Source organism: Haemaphysalis longicornis, unplaced genomic scaffold (genome assembly GCF_048455015.1).
Source record: "Haemaphysalis longicornis isolate Haplotype H1 unplaced genomic scaffold, Haemaphysalis longicornis Haplotype H1 scaffold_1, whole genome shotgun sequence".
In the NCBI taxonomy this organism is placed as follows: Eukaryota; Metazoa; Arthropoda; class Arachnida; order Ixodida; family Ixodidae; genus Haemaphysalis; species Haemaphysalis longicornis.
The window spans coordinates 446575344-446594401 of NW_027526203.1; the positions used below are offsets into that span (position 1 = coordinate 446575344).

The 19058-nt window shown below is 46.3% G+C and overlaps 1 protein-coding gene across 1 annotated transcript; it reads left to right on the plus strand.

Moving 5' to 3' along the window:
* The first annotated feature begins 21 nt into the window (after positions 1–21).
* Positions 22–18819, plus strand: Gprk2 (G protein-coupled receptor kinase 2). The gene is made up of 8 exons (XM_077687615.1): positions 22–408; positions 1273–1368; positions 11311–11423; positions 14464–14541; positions 14598–14695; positions 15712–16687; positions 16760–16897; positions 16964–18819. Exons 1-8 carry the CDS (start codon positions 357–359, stop codon positions 17108–17110), a joined length of 1698 nt encoding a protein of 565 aa, XP_077543741.1. The 5' UTR covers positions 22–356; the 3' UTR covers positions 17111–18819.
* The last annotated feature ends 239 nt before the right edge of the window (positions 18820–19058 follow it).

Below are 19058 nucleotides of genomic sequence, written 5' to 3' on the forward strand. Positions count from 1 at the left end.
ATGGCCAGCCTTGCTGCCCGACGCATCTCTGCACACCGCCATTTTACCCCACCCAAGGCTCCGTGGAGGACTGCTGTTTTCTTGTTATATTTATACCTAGTATTTATTCATACATATTTATATTTCAGCTTGATCTGGAATGATTTACTGAGGGAAGAAGCACCGCTAGCCGAAATGCAGTCCATTAGATGGCCAGGAGAGTTTTCAGCGAGGTGAAACGTAAATTTACAAACTTTGGGCATGTGTTTACTGTACGAGTCCGTAGAAATCTTCTCATCGACTAAGGGCTGAACAAAAACGGGGTGGGTTCCATTAAGAACCCGCCGTTGGACCAAACTGCGTTCAAGCTGGAACTGATGGAACTGGAGAATATTGTCGCCAACACGGTTTACCTCAAGGCCAGGGAAGGTTGGTGTTTTCGTCTCCGGCGGTAGGCCAGGTGCATGCGGTACGCTCACTGATGGTGGCGGCGGATAGGTGCGAAATGCCGGCTCGGGGCCGCCGCTCGTGCAGGCATCGGCCCCGGCCGGCATCGCTTGGCGAGCATGAAATGAGTGTTGAATCGGCCTGCAGTGAGGAGTAGTGCCGTTTGTAGCGGCATGGCTGCATCGCGCAGCGCGGAATGATGAGATACGAGCGAGCCGATCGCGCTGCTCGGCCGCGCGCTCGGCGTGGCTCTTTTGCATGCTCGCACCCGCTAGCGCGCTGCACGGGGCACGCTCGCGTGTTTGGCGATCGCTAGGAGATCGCAGCGGACCCCTGTGCTTTAAGCTCATGCAAGCTTCTTTGTCGCCGCGGTTTGTGCGTAGTGTCGCAACCGCGGCTCTCAGAAGCCAAGGTTCGAGCACAGCCGGCCATTTCGATACCCCCGGAGTAGTCGAAAAATTTCTGTGCGGCCTGCGCGCGACCACCGTGCAGCGTGCAGTGCGAGCCAATTTGTGACCAGAAACTGTGTGGCGAACGTTTTACCGTGTAAAATGCTGCCCAGTCATTGCTCGCTTTTGTTGCCGCCTCGTAAGCACCCCAACAATCATCGGCGACCACTTTTTCCTGTTTCGCTCTGTGGGCAAACAGGCGAGCCGATTTGTGCGGTGCGAGTGCACGTGGCTGCGCACGTTAATGGGGCTCGAGGCACGCACAAGCGGCGTCGAATCTCCCTTCCATTAGGAGGGGCACTTGCAGACACTGCCGCCGTCAAGCCGCCTGTTACTGCGGATTCGTGGCTGCATGATCAAGTCTTGTGAAGAACTGATGCGTGTTCTAACCCAACAGGTGGTGCAGACTCAAACAAAGGCAAAAGCAAAAAATGGAAGAAGATACTGCAGTTTCCGCACATTTCGCAGTGCGTGTATCTCAGGGAAAAAGTTGGTGAGTGGTTGATTATTTGCATTGTTAATTCCTGCCTTTTGCACTTTCGTATGCATTGTGTATGCGTGAGGATCATGTCCTTTTTAATTCTGGCTGCAAAAATGGTTGGCATTTTGCAGAATGATGTGGGGGGGTGTGGGTGTTTTAATGACTGCACATAACAGTGCCCATATTCCACCCATTTATGGTAGTTGGAGCACTTCATTTTTGAAAATTTTACAGGAGAGGGCAGGCTTCCATCTGTGTCACCATCTTGTGTCATCATTCTTGCATTAGAGAGCATTAGCAGCATTATCTCGGTTTGAAGTGCCCAATATTTAAATTGGGTGGACTTTCCAGGAAGCATCGCGCTTTATGTTTGTTGAATGGCAGAAACAGTGTGAAACGGCAGGACAAGGATGCTGACCAACGACCACATTCTTGTTCTTCGCAACACAAATGTAGGCAAAGCAGGCTAAGTAGGAAAAGAAATTAGGCTGTGCATCTTGGAAGATGGTGCTAGTTTATCACTGGGATGTAAAATTTCCATTACGTGCAAGTGATCTACAATCTTGTTTCTGGGAGTGATGAACACCTTGCGGGTTTCTCTTGAATGCCCCTGCCGGTATTCTTTCATGCCACCTGTGCCGTCGAGCCAGTGCTCAGCTGCATTACTGCGAAGCCAGACCGCCCCCGTTTTGGTGTCTAACCGGCCAAACATGCATTACATGTGAGCTGTATGTCTACATGATGCGTGTGTTAAGCACCCTACGTTCAGCTTCGGGCATCTTGTGGTACATATCAACAATGTAGTGTTGGTTGCAGCTGATACATCAAGGAATGAGGGCTATCTGGCTGTCTACTCTATTCAATGCAACAATGCATACAGTTTCTAAAATGCGTGTATAGTCCAGCAATATTGGCAGGAGCAGGCGTGAGAAACTTATAGTGTGTTAGCCACCCACACAAAACAAGATTATTTTCCTCTGTGGCTTCGAATCAACCACTGGCAAAAAAAATTTTTGCCTGTCAGCTATTCTGTATCCAACCTGTTAGCCTCGGTATTACAGCAAATTCTTTTTCTTCTAATTTTTGTTGGGTTGTAATTTTGTGCATGTCTTCCTTCATTTACCTCTTCTACCATTATGTGACATTTTAAAGGGACAAGCAACTGATTTTCGTCGACTATATTTTCTTTATTCCAAATGAAAGGGCATCCCTTAAAACACTTTGAACCCAAACAATTTTGCTTTTGCACTTTTGAAATCGCAATTTTGGGGTCTACCAGCCCGTGCGTGTCCCGCCAAGAGGAATGCTAACCGTGACAGTGCGCCATGCGGCAGCATACTCTTAACTGCGACTTCGGAAATTTTAGTGCAAAATGAAAATTATTTCCGCCTGTTTATCGAGAAATCCCTTATGGTTACCTTAGTATATAAAATGCTGGTTTTCATATGAGCTAGAGGGCATGCATTCCAGAAAAATCATTTGTCTGTCCCTTTAAGTGCTCATTTGGGTCTGCATGGTCTTAAATGGGTTATTTAGGGATGGGAGGGTCAGCAACACGTTTTACAACCACTAGGCATCAGTGTTCTTGTGTCAACCACATTTACCATCACCGTTGTCCTCAGTTCCCTGTAACAAGCTCTTCACTGTGATTCAATGAATGACAGCCACTGAATCTTTCAAGTGAGAAATAAGTTAGCTTTGTTTCAGTATGGGGTCGTCTAAGAAAAAATCGAGGCAGTGTCCACTGTTATGTTGTGGTTGCGAACTTTGACCAGGGGCAAGACTAATTTTTGGTGCTACCAGTTTGTGCAGTGTGGGAAACATGTTCTACCTTTTGCCATACGTGTAGAGCTACAGATAGTGGCTGAATATGTCTGCAGTGTTCATAGGAACACAGAAAAACTGCATGAGCTGTGTTCATATGTCTTTTGTAATCCAAAGGCCATCCGCAGGTCCCGCTCAACCATTGTAGCTTCCGAAATTTTAAGTTCGCGCTATTTCTAGTCTTCTTGGGGTGGGTTTTAGTTGTTTTTGTTGTTTTGGAATGCATTAAGTTTGTGCATTTTGCAAGCAGTCTTAATTATCGGAGTGCACTGACTAAAAATCCTTTGACAGTTATGTGGGTGTGCCTGGACTGTGTCGTCAATCTTGAATAACATCTGAAAGATTGGAGACACATTCACACAAAAACAAAGGAAGAATTATCATAAATAATCTTCTCGATTTTTAGTTCTAAGCAGCGGCATCCAGGGTGTTGAAAGTTATGCAACACCATTATTCTGATCTGTTATGTAGTTCGGTAATAACTAAAGCCCTCTGAATTTCATTAAAAATATCCATCTGCGCAGCAGCTATCAATGTGCCTGTTACAAAAGTGGTGCAAAATTGATTCCCAAGGGAAAATGGCATTAATGCATTCATAAATCATGAGCCTTATAACACATAGTAGGTGCGAAATGTTCATTCTCAATAGAACATGCTGTTGTTTTTTTTGTTTTTTTTTTCATCTAGTTTTTAAATTTCTGGTGATACATAACAAGGTGAAAGTGGTAAAACTGAATTTTTAAAAAAGCCAAACATCTCACGTAACAGCTTAAAATGAGCTACTAATCACTCTGCAACTTCATCAGTAAATTAGGGCTCAGTTATTTCGATCTTCCTTTGAGAGTGTATGCGGTCAGTAGAAACCTAATAACGTTATTTTCCATATTGAGGCTATGTATTGAGTGTAATATTTTGATAGTAGTTGTAATGCATGGCAAAATACCTTTTAGCATTTTTTTTTTTTTTTTGCATGCGATCTTTTTCTTTGGTAGCATAAATATTTCAGGTAACACCTCTGTAAAACTTTCACAACCGGTGTTGCCAGATTTTAGTTCCTGCATGTGAGTCATTTAATGGGGCCATAACGACAAAGTGCAAGTTGTGTCATTCGAAAGATTGTTGTGTCAGAATTACAGTCAAGGCAATTTCAATGAAACTTAGGTAATAAGGAAAGCTAGGTAATAAGGAAAACGGATGACATACTGGCGACCCACCAGCCACTTTCTTGCGCTCCCCCTAAGTCTCGTCACATGGACAAGTTTTCGCAGTCCGTTGCTGTTGACAAAAACTACCACCAATGAACACGATCACATTTTAGGGGTGCATCTGGTTCTGTATTTAAATGTGATAGCATGCCCTCTGGCACAAGTGGAGGCACTTCCAGCACTTGAGCGCTAGCTAGCACGGACGTCGGCACTGCTGGTTACTACATTTTTGGTACCTCCCCAGTTTTGTCACTGCTTGCGTATAGCCGTAAGTTTAAGAGTGTGTCAGCATTTGTAATCTTTTTTATTAAATTTCAAATGAAGCAGGAATGTATGTCTTCTTCATGGCCCCTTGAAAGTTCATAGTTTTCTTGTCATATTACTTTCCTTATTGACATCATATTTATAGCCGCAACCTACAGTGCTGAAGTATAGTAGCGTGACTCATGCCCATTGTGTTGCTCTTTCCTTCAAGTGGCTTTTTTGTCGTTTTTATTCGCATGCCACAGTGGTAGTTGAATATTTTTAGTCGCAGGTAGTTAAATCTCTTTTTTGAGTAAACCTAAATACTAGGCATTTTTAAGCACATGGCAGATTTAAATTGAGTGTCCTTATACTCTTTTCTGTGAGGTGTTTTATTGTGTTAATGCAAGTGGTGATACATTCCAAAGAGACTGACAAGCCTGCATTCAATCACCTTAGACACTACTCTGGCAGTCTGCTGAAATTTAAAGGGCACATGGCAATGTTGCAAACCTTGTGCACATTTTTGCACACAAAGAAGTTACCTTAGTAAAATGTTGTATGGCTTTTAGTTGAGCGTCATTTTGAAGTAAACGATAATTCCATACATTTTCCACTGTACTTGTCATGCTTCTTTAGGACATGCCCTTGTTCAAGTTGAAAGCCGCAAGAAGCTATTGCGTCTTATCGATGAAATCAACAGACGGTCAGGTGTTGTTATAGCAAACTTCCTTGAACGAGGCATCTAGTAAACTTGAATAGTTAGGCAATAGCATCATGATGACATTGAAGTTGTCACTTGGGCAAGTTTGTACATACTCTATTGGTTTACAAGTGCTATAGAAAAACAAGGAACAAAAACTCTGAGAGAGACACAGTGCACCAACTAAGCCAGCATACCGTGCGTCTTCACTCCCTGTTATTCTCCCATGTTTTTCTGCGGCACTTCTGAACTCTTGAAGTCATGATGTCGTGTTGAACAGGGAGTGCAAGATACGTTGCATAACAAGCCCAGTCTTTCATTATGCTTCGTTGTGGGAAAATAGCAAAGGTTCCTTTGAGGTTTTATAAACTAAATTTCTGTAAAGAATACGAGTAAACTGCACGATCTGCTGACACCACACAGAGAAAACCACTAGGACAGGCCCACTTGTCCAACAGCAAGTCCTTGAAACGTGGGGAAAGCATAGTGGGGTCTACAATAATTCTGACTTCTGATTGCAAGTATGATAAGTCCAAAATAAATTCCCTTGCTGAGGTTTGTTTGGATGTTGTGCACATCATTTGGGTCTATTTAATATTGCAATAATGGAGGGAATCACAATGGAAAGCCTGCCTTCTGTATTTCCTTCTTTTCTCTTATTAGTCACAGTGATTGGTTTTATACAGTATATGGTGCATGTCAGAAAATGACCAGGGAGGAAAAAAAAGCTTGAAATATTTGGGAAAACTAAGATGTTTCTATTTCAATTGTGCACAAAGAATGAGTCTTATGCTTCATATTTTGGTCTTGTGTTCTTTTGCAATCCTTACTGGCACTTATCCACTCTTGTTATCGTGTCCACTGACCATCAGTTGACACACTGTTGTTACTCTTCTTACTTGGCTTCAAGTGCATCATATAATCATTGGCTGAATATTATATGTATGTATGCATTAGCATTTCTTTTGGTGCAGCATCATTTACAAAGCCAGGCTGCACTTGTCTGGCTGTATGTAACCTCACACCCCACCAGCATTTTCTGTCCTCTTTCATATGAACGGCGCCTAAACGTGCAGAGGGTTCGAAGGTGGAGACAAGCTGTCAACCCTCTGTGAATCCCAATCCTCCCTTACGCCACTGCCTCGGATGGCCGAAGAGTAAAGCTACTCTGTAATTTTCAAAAAGTATGGTCTAATCCGTATTTTTACGAGTGGTTCGCCTCTTCATTAAGTTGGCCGCCAAGAGGGAGTGGTGGCAAGAGAGGATCCTCGTTGAGCATGGCTTCTTCTCTTCACTATAGCGGTGCAGTAGGATCCTGTCGCCACATAGGCAGTTGTCTTGTTTTCCTACCGGTGGCGTCCCCAGTGCTTGATCCTGCTGTGGTGTCTTTTAAGCAGTCCATTGAAGATTATGCTGGACAGGGTGCGTCTCAACAAGCTGATGAAAAGAAGGCTCGGGTTGTTTCTCTCCCTCTCTCTTTAGCTTGAAGACATTGCCGTGCCAACCTGTCCGACTTTTCGTTGCTACAATTCATCTGTCGTTGAAATAGCATTGCACGCAACTTTTTTTCTTCTTCTTCTTTTTCTTCTTCTTCTTCTACCGGTGCAGTAGCTTCCAACTATGAATATTTTTTCGCTGAAGAGCACGAACCTGCTGAGCACGTTCCTGTTCTTTCTGCTGTTAGCTGCTGCACCAGTGCTGATCTGGCAAGTACTTCATTAGAAGCCAAGTGTGCTTGTGTGCTCAGCGATGGGCTGGCTTGTGCCTGCAGGCTATCATTGGGACACCGCAAGAGAGAAAAGGGCTCGACTCAGGATTCAGAATTGGTTTATATTTATACCAAACTGTGCAAGGTATACAGGAGGAGGTCCCGTAGTCAGTGACTGTAGGAGGACCTCCTGTCAGATTCAGTCACCATGCTCATGAAATTTCAACCAACAGCAATAGAAGCTCATTTGAAGGCCATTACAGGGCTCCCCCAATGTCCGTTTTTTATTGTGGCATCTTGTATATGCATAATGCACCATTTGATTAGCTTTGGTTTCATCTTCCTAACCCCTCCCCTTCTCCTTTTCTGCATATGTGTGTGTGGGAGGGGGGGGGGGGGTAAAAATTTAGTGAGTGCAAGAAAATGGAAAGCAGCAGGTGTTGAGTGACATCCATCTGCACATCTGCAATCGATTTCGTATACCAGGGGGAGCAGTCTGAGTTGCAGCATGCTGCCTGCAGCCATTTCAAGAGATGCGCTGCACCACTCGAAGAACATGAATGCAGAGGTGGTGTCTGTGCTCCTGCTTTTCGTGAGCAGCTGGTGCACTACTAGTTTCAAATGATGGAGATGTGACATAACTGCCAGTGCTAAGGGGATCTCAGAATGAAAGATTGACTTCTTTCTTGCGCATTTATTGCTTGCTACTTCTGGTAGCCCGCTGTGCTGACTGACGTTAAGGTCAAAAGGTTCGGCTTGACAGAGACCAAAACCCTTGTTATTTGTAAACATCCGTTATTGTGGGATTTGGCACATTTTGTGTGTGTTGTATCTTTGCGCTTGTCTCTTTCATTTCAGGGGTATAACTTTTTATAACGTTTGTTTAACAAAATGTTTCCAGTCTGAAACGTTATGGTGTCCTTTATGCTGATGCTCAGTTCAACATCACTACAGTGGACTTTAAATTACTGGCCAGCCAGGCATATGTTCACTTTATCATGTAAATCAATGCCAGCCTACTGTGACAGCGCTTATCACTACTCGCTGTCAAGTTCATGAAAGGTTGGGCCGTGCGCCTTTATTTTCTTTGCATAACAAAAGTGACTTGTTCAGTAATTCTGTGCATAAAAATATTCTAAGCTGGGCAGAAAGCTATACTTTTTTTTTTTATCAATAAGTCTAGCAGCAGCGTGGATTGGTGTTTGTCATTTCATTGAAATGTGGCTCGTGGCATTTTGTTAAACACTTTTTTTTATGTGCCGCACTTGCACACTGACCTTTGTCATATCTGGTATTTTTTATTTTTGCCGATGTCTCGGCATTATTCGTTCCCAAAAAATGACAGCTCCTTTTGTGACATTTCTTCTTCCACCGCAGAAGTTGGGTTCGAGCATAGCTAGAAGTAAACAAAAAAAAAGTCTGCTTTATTTATTTATTCAGTGTTTATGACGTACCGTGGACACGAGCTCCAAGGAGGGTGGACATTAAAATGTTAATATATGACCTGCTACACTGTGTGGCTAAAGTGACTCTACTCCGTGTGAAATAAGGGCGACGCGAACGTTAAGGTTCTCAGAAAATAAAGTCTTAGCACTTCAGCTTGGTGGTGCTGAGTGTCTTGTTAAAGAAGGTTGAAATGATGAAGGGTCAAGTAAAAGCTCGGTTTGTTACGAAATTCAGTTCTGTAAAAGACTTTTTTGGCAGCCGTTGTTTGCAGCAATACGTGCAACATGGGTCTCTTTCTGGGTGCAAGATTTCGGGCAAACTTTGCTGCACATATCTGAAACCACATGCTGGTTTCAGGACTTTGAAGCAGGCCGACAGAGCAGTGGTTGGCCACAGTTATGCGATTGTGGCTTAAGCCCTGTACACCCTTTGTCAGAATTTCCTAAGCCAATCAATCCTAAGCTTTACCTTTAAATGTGGCAAAAATATTTTATGACAGTCAGAAAGAAAGGTGCTTTCTCTAGCTTTCCTGCACAAAATATTTCAGCCTCAGTCGGTACGTAAGCTTGTACATTGAATTTTTTGCGGCCTGTGCACTTTCGGCTTGGCCTAGAAAATTTTGACAGACTGTGCTTAAAAAGTAACTGCACTCTTTTACAGTTCTAAATGCCCTAACACTCGGGGACATGGTGGAGAATATACAGGCATTGCAGGTGAAAACTGGAGGAGAGATGTTGATTAGTCCACAGCATGCATGGCTGTCAGGACTGGTTGGATGTGTGATGCTTGCTGCTTCCTGTGGCAGTCCGCCGGGAGTAACTCTAGGTGCAATATCAGTTGCTGGCACTGCAGAGGGCCTGAACATTTCGTTTAGGCATGGGCAGTGCAAGCAAGGGCTTCTGCTCAGAGGAGGGCGGGGGGTACTGTCCATCCCTTTCTCCATATTCCTCCCCCTCGAGTAATGTTTGGGGCTGTCATGGTCCTGGGGAGGCTTGTTCTGGTCCGAGCATCGGGACGATAAGCGATCATGCTTTACCATATCCTACTCAAATGTGCGGTGCATCTTCTGCGAGTCCAAGGTCATCGCTTTCTGTGTGGCACATTGTACTGCAGAGCTGCCATGTAGGTGCTGAAACATTGCAAATTGCAATTATTTGACAGGTTGGGAAATTTATTTCACCCACGTTGTTAGCATTCCTACTCGGGGATTTTTTTCTTTTGTCCAGTAATCGGCCATTAGTCAATTATTCCTAGTGCTTCTTTATAGGCCTGCAATAATGCAAGCTACTATATTGCATCAAATTTTTCCTGCAGTTGAAGATGTGGCAATATGTTTTAATTGGTGAAAAACATTTTTCCAGCTGTGCTACACATTTATATCTGAACACAACGCGATATTTATTTGACATATTATGTGCGATCGTTAGAGAGAGCATCTCACAGTTTTCACTTCGAGCAGTGAAATCTTTCTGTTGCACACATCTGCGGCAAGTGCAGACGATCGAGTAAGAGTCCACTTGTTGCAGGCCATGGTCTGAGTGAATTAAGCCAGAGAACTATCAGTTCCGTACGCAACTGGACTGTACTTTTTGTAAACAACTGCTAAGCAATGCAGTCTAAACATTACTGTACTGTTTGTAAACAACTGCTAAGCAATGCAGACTAAACATTCAAGGGTAGGAATGGAGTATGCTGGTGGGTTTGACTGCAGCGTTTCCAAAACATAATACTGAGTTGGCTAGAATAAACATTCCAGGATAGAAGCAAAGTATGCTTGGCTATGACCACATTCCAGTTAAGCAAGAGGACAAAAACAAGCTGAACTTTCATCTAGTTGGATGACATTCAGTTCATTTGCTGTAACGTTTTGAGGTGAATCCTTAAAAAAAAACATTATCTAGAGCGTTCCACAAACCTACGTGTGCAGGTATATTTCAAGGTGAAGCTTCTACGCCTGGGTTAGGGTTAGGCTAACGAGTTGCAGTTGTGCTCAGTACGGCATACACTAGCCCTTTGTATTCCAGGAGTGGTTAGATACGTCGCTTTCGTCATAGAAATATCATGTATGTTGCATCAACAAACAGTCTACCTATGGGCTCATTTTGGTGGGCTTTGTTTCTAAACGTAGCTGTGGGGTGCAGTGTTTATATTCCAACTAGACAGTTCAGTTTTTATTGCATAGATCCATGCAAGCATTTGAGTCATATGATGAGTCAGAAAGGCAAAGTGGATGAGAATGGTTGTGCGAGCACCGTTTGCTTATCTTTTCTGCTGTTTTTTATGCAGCCCCTACTGCTTATCACATTCACATAACGAGAGCCTTTGGCAGCTAAATCGCAGCATTTTTTTCCCACTTTTATATCAAAGGGACTGGTGTTGCGTGGTTGATAATGAAAAACAGTGCCCCTTCACATTTAGACTCCGAATTTTCGGTTGTTGTTGCTGGTTTTTCTTTTTTTCACAATCAGTTGCCTTTTGTGGTTACTTCATTTCAGGGAAATGAAAATGAGTCATGCTGTTTGTGGCTAATGTTGTGCCTATTACTCTCTGCATCCATATCCATGCTTGATGGTGTAACAGTACAAAAAAATTGTTGCGTGGGCTATTTTCCAGTTGGCACAGGAGAACACCTGCTTCTGTGTTAAAAGTTCACAGTTGATTTTTATGAGGCACACGCACCTCATGACCCCGAGGCTGCATGTAGCATATTGAGCAGGCCAGTTATGTTGTGCTTATTGTGAGACTAAGTGCTTTCCCGAGCAGCATCTCGCTGCGAGGCAATGCGGACGGTTCTCAATGTGGTTCACCTTTGGCTCTGCTTTCAGACATCTCGTACGGGTACATTGTGGAGCAGCAACCTATTGGCAGGCTCCTCTTCCGGCAATACTGCCAGACAAAACCCCATTATTGCAAGTGCAATGGCTTCCTAGACGCTGTGGTAAGAAGTCCACCACCAGCACATTACCTGTTTTATGGTGACGTTTTCTGAAGTTAATTTGTGTAGCTGAGCATTTCTTATCTTTTTTTTTTTTTTTTTTTTTGGCCATCCTTTTTAAAAAACTAACTTTCTTGTTTACTTGAATCGAAAGGCTTAGGAGCATAACTGATTCCAAGTCTTGTTGCATTCAGAAGCCAGAAGTTGTTTAAAAGATCTTGCTGTATGTTAACTGACTTAAGTGCTACCGCATGTGAAGTATTCATATGATCTGTCACATTTCACTCTCCATCGAAGTGGTATGAAATGAAGGTAGTGAACGACTTCAGTTGCAGTGTGAAGCATTATTGAGTTGTTACTAGAATGGCACTATGAATCGTGGATGAGCTGGCGTCCAGGGCCTGTCATAAACACGAGGTCCTGACTGGGAAATTGGTGGAGTGCTTCTCAAAGTGCAGATGCACTAGCTGCTACTTACTGGCCCTTAACTGTTTTGTACTGCAGGAAATTGGCCGATTTTCAGGGGTCTAAGAAAACTTTTTTTGTTGTTGCTAAACACATTGGTTAGGCACATATTGCGACAACATAACAACAACAGGGTTTAAAATGTTTTCATACATAAAGGTTGCGAAAAAAATTATCAAAATTCAAATTTTTGTCCAGTTGTCGTAGAAAATTATAAAAAAAAAAAAGTTGAGCATAACAAACACATCCTAGAAAGAATGCCGACTTGCTGAGACATTTAAAAAAATGTTTAGCACGCGTGGTGCCCGCACCTTGCCGTGAATCTCAACCTCCATTTCAAAATGCGCAATTTTGGGTGGTTCTCTGGAAGAAACTTGGCGGTTTGGCACTATCAGGGGCCTCAATTTGTCCTCGTGTGACGTCAAAGCACCTTTTCAAGGAGTGACTTTGCATTTACGGCGAGCACAATATTTGGGGCAAGCATGCGACGTGCAGAAATCTGCACGGAGTTGAAAACAAAACTCTGTGGTTGATGCTTGTTAACGTTCACTGTAAGTTATGTGTCAGAACATAAACTTGCAGTTTACTATCATCTTCTGACTCACTATTGTAGCTCTGCCGGCAAGAATGAGATTCAACGCGCTAGAATCGGGTCCAGCAAGCTTTCAGAGAGGAGCTGTTGCATGACGAAAAGAGTTCAGCACTATGAGCCTCCTGCATTGCAGCGCCGCCACCTAACGTTTTCAAAGAGAAACAATACCAAACCTTTTGGAGACTTTGTCAGAATAGAAGCAACACCACAACTCTGGAGATACCCTCGTATGGAAACAAAACTGGGCGGCGAACAGCTGGTGGTTTGCAAGGCCAGTTTGAAGCGTTCTCCTTGGCTGAACTGATATCCGACGACTGGGCGTTATATTTTGACTTGCGTCTAAAGTTCTTATCGCGGAAATCAGGTGAGCGTGGCATAAAATTACGAGCGGCATGCTTTTTTCGAGGATCAGTAGAGGGGGATGAAGGGCCATGGCAGATCGGCTCGAAGTTGGGTAACTACGTAGTAGAGCCAAATATGAATTTCGTGGTGCAGAAACAAAACTGAAACTTTGTAAACTGTTTGCGAATGGTCCTGTGGTAAGTAGAACTACATCATGACCTAGAACAACGTGCGCAAAGGCAATGAAACTTCCTAAAATCATGAAATAACTGTGCAAACAGGCACTGCTTGATATTTTCAGCCGATTTCAGTAATTATTACCGTTAGATGACAAATCTGACGATTGAAAGTCATCTTCTGACTCGTCATTGGTGCCGTGATAACAAAAACCAAACACTGGTGCAGAGTAATTATGAGCAGCTTGCCTTCTCCTGTTGTATGTAGCAGTGGCGTGCGACGACTGCACCCCATTTCCACTCAGGTGATGCAAATGCATATCAGAAATCACGTTTTCGTTGCAATAATGAAAACAACACTGATTTTGAAAGGGCATTTGCTGAGCTAACCTTAAACAGCTTTACTTGTTTTAGAAACAGTTGGGAAGGGGCTCCCAAGTTATCGTTCAGATTGAACGCTTTTGAATGGGCGCAGTAACGAAAGAGTTAAGCGCTGCTCCGGAACTGTGTCCTGTTTTTGTGGCTATTGGGCGATTACTTTTCATTTTTGTAGGGCAGCGCATCTTAGTCACATAGCAGCATTGGGTAGCTTCAGCTCAACTCAGCCTGGCTGAGCAGCTTCTCTGGGCATGGATTTTTGTGAAAATTGAGCTCCTAGCGAGACGTGTGAGACAGATTTGGCTCATTGAGTGGACGGAATTTCCTTCGCCCTTCTCGAGACCCTCCCTCTCTCTCATTTGTACCACTATTTTTTTTTTAACCATGCTCTGTTAGAAGGTCAAATAGCGAATCAAGGCTCTGCATCCCTTGTCTCCTTCATGAAAGCATTTAATAACAGACAGAAATCACAGTGAACTTGTCAAGAATGCTTCACATGTGGCAAATAGCCCTTGAATTATGCGTTTTTGTGTCCAACCTAGGTGTTTGCAGGTATTTTAAAAAGGCTTCAAGTTAACTGTTGTGTAGCAACATCATGGGGGGGGGTGTTGCAGGCAGGCACCATCAGAGAACTGTAGCATGTTTCACGGGGAGAATGAGTTGATTTGCTACTGTTCATGGACTCCTTGACTTCCAGGTGTAGATTGTTTTTATTTTATTTATTCGAGTATCTGCAGTGCCCAATTCTTGACATTTTAAGTAGTGTGGTTAAAAAAACGCAGAACATTTGGGCTGTGGACTACGGCATTTAAGTGCAAAATGAGTTTGCGAATATGTGAATATCTGTGGATAGTGAGTGCTGTGCTTTCCATTAGCCATTCATATATGGAAGTACCGGTGGCGTCAACTGGCCACTGCACTATATGTAGTCTTCACTGCGTGCAACTTTGCCTGCAGGTGCATGCCACTGAGCTTGAGTTTGAAATGGCTTAATTGTATAGTCAGTCCACCAATGCTGGACCTTGTTCCAGTGCGTCTTGTTGAGCCAGTTAAGTTCAAGCAATGCTTCCCCTCTCCTTTTCTTTTACAGGAAGTGTATGAATTGCAGTTGGATGAAGACCGTGCTCTGGCAGCTCAAGATGTATTCAACAAGTTTCTCAGTGAACAGGTGAGTCTCAAGGATGCTTCTCAACGTGACTTGCTAAGCTTCTGCTATTCATGCAGTCGAGTGAGTTCGTGGATGTTGTCAATGAAGATCTGGTGGAGAAGTGTAAACAAGGCCTGGCCGAAGCATCCAAAGACTTGTTTGCCGAGTGTGCCAGGTAAGTGGATACGTGCTTGGGCTGAACTACTGTTGTGGAGATACGTCTGTGACAGCTTCCCTGCAAAAGTTTTGTTGCAACTACCGCACCATTGCTATGAGGAGGATCCCTGCGTTTTACTCATAGCACATTTGTTTTAGCTCACATATAGGCCCCAGGACAGATTGGGCGGTTTGAGTTAAGCAGGCGTAGGTCAAAGGTCACAATATAGGTGGTATTCATTGAAAAGTTTAGCTGTCACTTTCTTCGCTTGGCAACACTGGAAACGGCCACGGGCATGGCCTATGTGCCATGTACATGGCGCGGCTTGTTCCTCTGCGCTTGCACGCGGGGAAAAAAAACACCGGCGTGCAGCCGTCTGCTCCGTTTCAACCCAATTCTCAATGGTGGTGTCAACAGAGATGTTATTAATCGCACTCACATTGGACTCGATGCATTACTTCGCGTCCGGTGGGGTAGAGTTTGGAATGTCCGACATCAATCATGTGCTTAGCATGGACAAGTACGGCCATCCCGCGGAGCCCGACGTAACCAGTTATGGCGCACTGACATGGTTGCCTGCATGCGTGCCTCGCAAGTGAATACAAGCTATAGCTGCAGAACCAATTTTTTTAACATGATGTAGCTGGTGTTAACATTAGGCAGTCCTGGCATCGGTCGCACATCAACAAGATGGCCGGCCAGTGGTAGAAAGCTTGCGCCCAGGCAGCATGGCAAAGACAGGTGCTGTTTTGACTTTAAGAAGACAATGGGGAGGGGGTGGTGGATGCATGTAGGCAGGCATGTCGACATGGGGCTGGTCATTTAATGCCAGTAAGTGGATGGCGTGCTAATCAGGTGTGAAGGAGGCCACAGTTGCTACTGCCTGCCAGAAAAATGGGGGGAGTGAAGATGTTTTGAAATTTGGTTGGAATTACTTGCAGCAGTTGCTTGGACATGTTCCTAGCTCCTGTTTTGTAGTAACTGGCCCGAGCAGTGCTCCTTGCAGCGCAACCCGCGGTGTTGTGGTGGCGCAGGGCTGCCAAGGAGTTCCTCATGGGCGGGCCCTTCCAGGAGTTCGAAGGCAGCATGTACTTTGACCGGTACCTGCAGTGGAAGTGGCTGGAGAGCCAGCCCGTGACGGCCAAGACGTTCCGCATGTACCGAGTTTTGGGCAAAGGTGGCTTTGGCGAGGTGTGCGCCTGCCAGGTGCGCGCCACAGGAAAGATGTACGCATGCAAGAAGCTGGAGAAGAAGCGCATCAAGAAGCGCCGGGGCGAGACGATGGTGTTGATCGAGAAGCAGATCCTGCAGAAGGTGAACTCGCGCTTTGTGGTCAGCCTGGCGTACGCGTACGAGACCAAGGACGCCCTGTGCCTGGTGCTGACCATCATGAACGGCGGGGACCTCAAGTTCCACATGTACTCGATGGGCGGGGAGCCCGGCTTCGAGCCGCAGCGGGCGCGCTTCTACGCGGCCGAGGTGACCCAGGGGCTGGAGCACCTGCACGCCAAGGGCATCGTGTACCGGGACCTGAAGCCGGAGAACATCCTGCTGGACGACCACGGCCACGTGCGCATCTCGGACCTGGGCCTGGCCGTGGAGGTGCCCGACGAGGGCGAGGGCGTGCGGGGCCGCGTGGGCACCGTGGGCTACATGGCGCCCGAGGTGATCGACAACGAGCGCTACACCTTTAGCCCCGACTGGTTCAGCCTGGGCTGCCTGCTCTACGAGATGCTCGAGGGCCAGGCCCCCTTCCGGGCGCGCAAGGAGAAGGTCAAGCGCGAGGAGGTTGAGCGGCGCGTCAAGGAGGAGCGCGAGAAGTACTCGGCCAAGTTCAGCGAGGAGGCCAAGGACTGCTGCCAGCAGCTGCTGGCCAAGGGCCCTGGCACCCGCCTCGGCTGCCAGGAGGGCAGGGCGGGTGCCCGCCAGGTCAAGCGGCACCCCTTCTTCAAATGCCTCAACTGGAAGCGGCTCGAGGCTGGCATGCTGGAGCCGCCCTTTGTGCCTGACGTGAGTGCCTTCTTTCCCTCCCTCCCTGTTCGCCGCCGGCTGGGCTGACCCCCCCTCCTCTCGGCCTTGCAGCCGCACGCTGTGTACGCCAAGGACGTGCTGGACATTGAGCAGTTCTCCACCGTCAAGGGGGTCAACCTGGACGCCAGCGACGACTCCTTCTACAGCCAGTTCAACATGGGCTCGGTGTCCATACCCTGGCAGACCGAGGTGAGTGAGTGGGGGAGGGGGTCCCCCGGCCACGGGGCCTCAGGTCTTGCCCCTTCGCCCGTGCAGATGATCGAGACGGAGTGCTTCAAGGAGCTCAACGTGTTCGGGCCCAGCCAGACGCGGCCCCCCGACCTCTGCTGGGAGCTGCCCCCGGCCGAGGACCGCCGGGGCTGCTTCCCCTTCCGCAGGAAGCCCCGGTCCCGGCCCAGCTGAGCAGACTATGCAGACCCTGTACTCCAGGCATAATTGTTGCACCCAATGGCACTCTGAGCCCAAACCTGTCAGGGACCCTTGTTTGGTGGTTCATTTGTGCAACGCTAGTCATGACATTCCTAGTTTTGGCGGAGGACTACTCTTCTTAATTTATTTGACGCCGGTCGCGGTGGCACCGTTTGCATCCAGACCCTGTGTGTGTTGTCCTCGATTGCCCCTTCGGTTTGATTTGTAACTGCAGGCACGCGAGTTATCTTGTGGCCCTACCTTCCGTGTGTTTCAGTGGAGTTGTGATTGTGCCATTTACATTTTTGTAAATACTGTCAACCATGGTAAACTAGCTGTTCTGTGACTCCCTCGAATAAATTGTCATCTCTTGGTCACTGTGAGGCCTGCTCTGCTGCCGCCGCTGCTTCAGTACGGCCCGAGTGGGGAAGTGAGGCTGCCAGCCAGAGCCTGCACTCAAAGTTCAAGCGGGGAGCCCAGCTCTGCTGCCAGCTGTTCTTTCTTTTTAACGCCCTGCTGGGGCAGACAGTGATGCAGTTGTACAGCTTTAGCATGTGCGCGGAATTCACTTGGCAACTGCTGTCACTAGTACCGACATGGTCAACCACACATATCAAGGTGGCCCCAAAATTTAGCCGTCATGCTTTTAAAAGACTGAAATGGTTGGTTTAGTGCAGAGGGAGGCCCGAGTGCGGTGGCCGAGTACCAGCGTGAAATGGTGTTGACAATGCTGCTTGCTGCATACCTTGTGTACTTGGCTTCAAGATCTGCAGTGACAGAGACCGTTCATGGTTTTCTAGTGAGGTGCCCTTTTGTATCCAGTGGATGTGCGCAAGCTGTCCAGAGCGTACTTATATATTTTTATCCTAGCTTGCTTGTTTTTATGGCAGGACTGTGCTTTATTTCTCTGCAGGAAAAGCAATGTTTCTGGAAGTGAATGCCACTTGGCTAGGGCATGTTCAAAGGTTTTACTCAGGGTCATGTCTGTGTTTGAGTTATGTCTCCAACTTTACTGAGTACGTTTCCTCTTTCTTTCATTTATGAGTTTCAGTTGCATGTGTGCACAGCCGCACAGAGACGTGCCCTTAGGTGGGGGAGCAGCACATGAGGCGCTGGGCAGTGCGAAGGCAGGATGACGCCATCGCACCTGCCAAGTTGTGCTCCCTCAAGGACTGACTGCAAGGTAGTGTTGGTGCCTTGAGTTGCACTTGCCATCGGCTGCACAGAAATGGGCAACATATGTAGTGAAAAGAATTTTCTTACAGTGTAAACGTTTTAGAGTGTGTGACTGTTGCAAATATTCTGGCCATGGTGAAGTTGGCTTGAGGTAAACTGGGGCCCTTGGGTGTGTTTTATCGGCCAACAAACTCGCCGCGATACCTGGCGGATGTGCATCCACTCGTTTTGTATCAGTGCACACAGTTCCTTAGTTGGAGGCCAAGGTCCGCACGTGCCGTCTGGGTTTAGCTCCCCGACGGGTCCACCCAGTGAATTCTGAATAGTTGTGGCACCTGCTCAGGATAAAGGTGGCCTCTCCTGCTTCACTGTTGGCAGGCACACATTGCAACCGTTCTTCAAACGACAGCCTTCAGCGTGGCTCTAGCGGAGGTATAAAATGTTGCGTCCTGTTGGTCCTCATTTAAAGTATGCCTTGGTGAACTGCACCCGTTTGTCAGTCAATAAAGTAACGCATTTCCCCATTACCTTCGATTGCCAGCTTTTCCTTATACCAAAAGTGGCTCGGCCGGATCACATACTTCCTCGCCAAGTCACGTGATGCAAGGAGACCGCTTGCGTCTTGAGCCAGGTGCTTTCCCCCCCAACAGTCGCAGCTGAAAGGCTGGATTATAATGGCATGCTTCCAGGGGGGAGGGGAGGGGGGGGGGGGTAGACGCCTTCGGAGCACGTAAGCTGGGTTTCGCTTAAAAGTGCAAGGTTTGCA

Excerpts from the sequence above, each read along its gene's own strand:
- Gprk2 (XM_077687615.1), top strand. The coding sequence starts at position 357 with ATGGAACTGGAGAATATTGTCGCCAACACGGTTTACCTCAAGGCCAGG. Across the intron at positions 1,369-11,310 it reads GTATCTCAGGGAAAAAGTTG|ACATCTCGTACGGGTACATT; the intron begins GTGAGTGGTTGA and ends CTCTGCTTTCAG. Across the intron at positions 16,898-16,963 it reads CCATACCCTGGCAGACCGAG|ATGATCGAGACGGAGTGCTT; the intron begins GTGAGTGAGTGG and ends TCGCCCGTGCAG.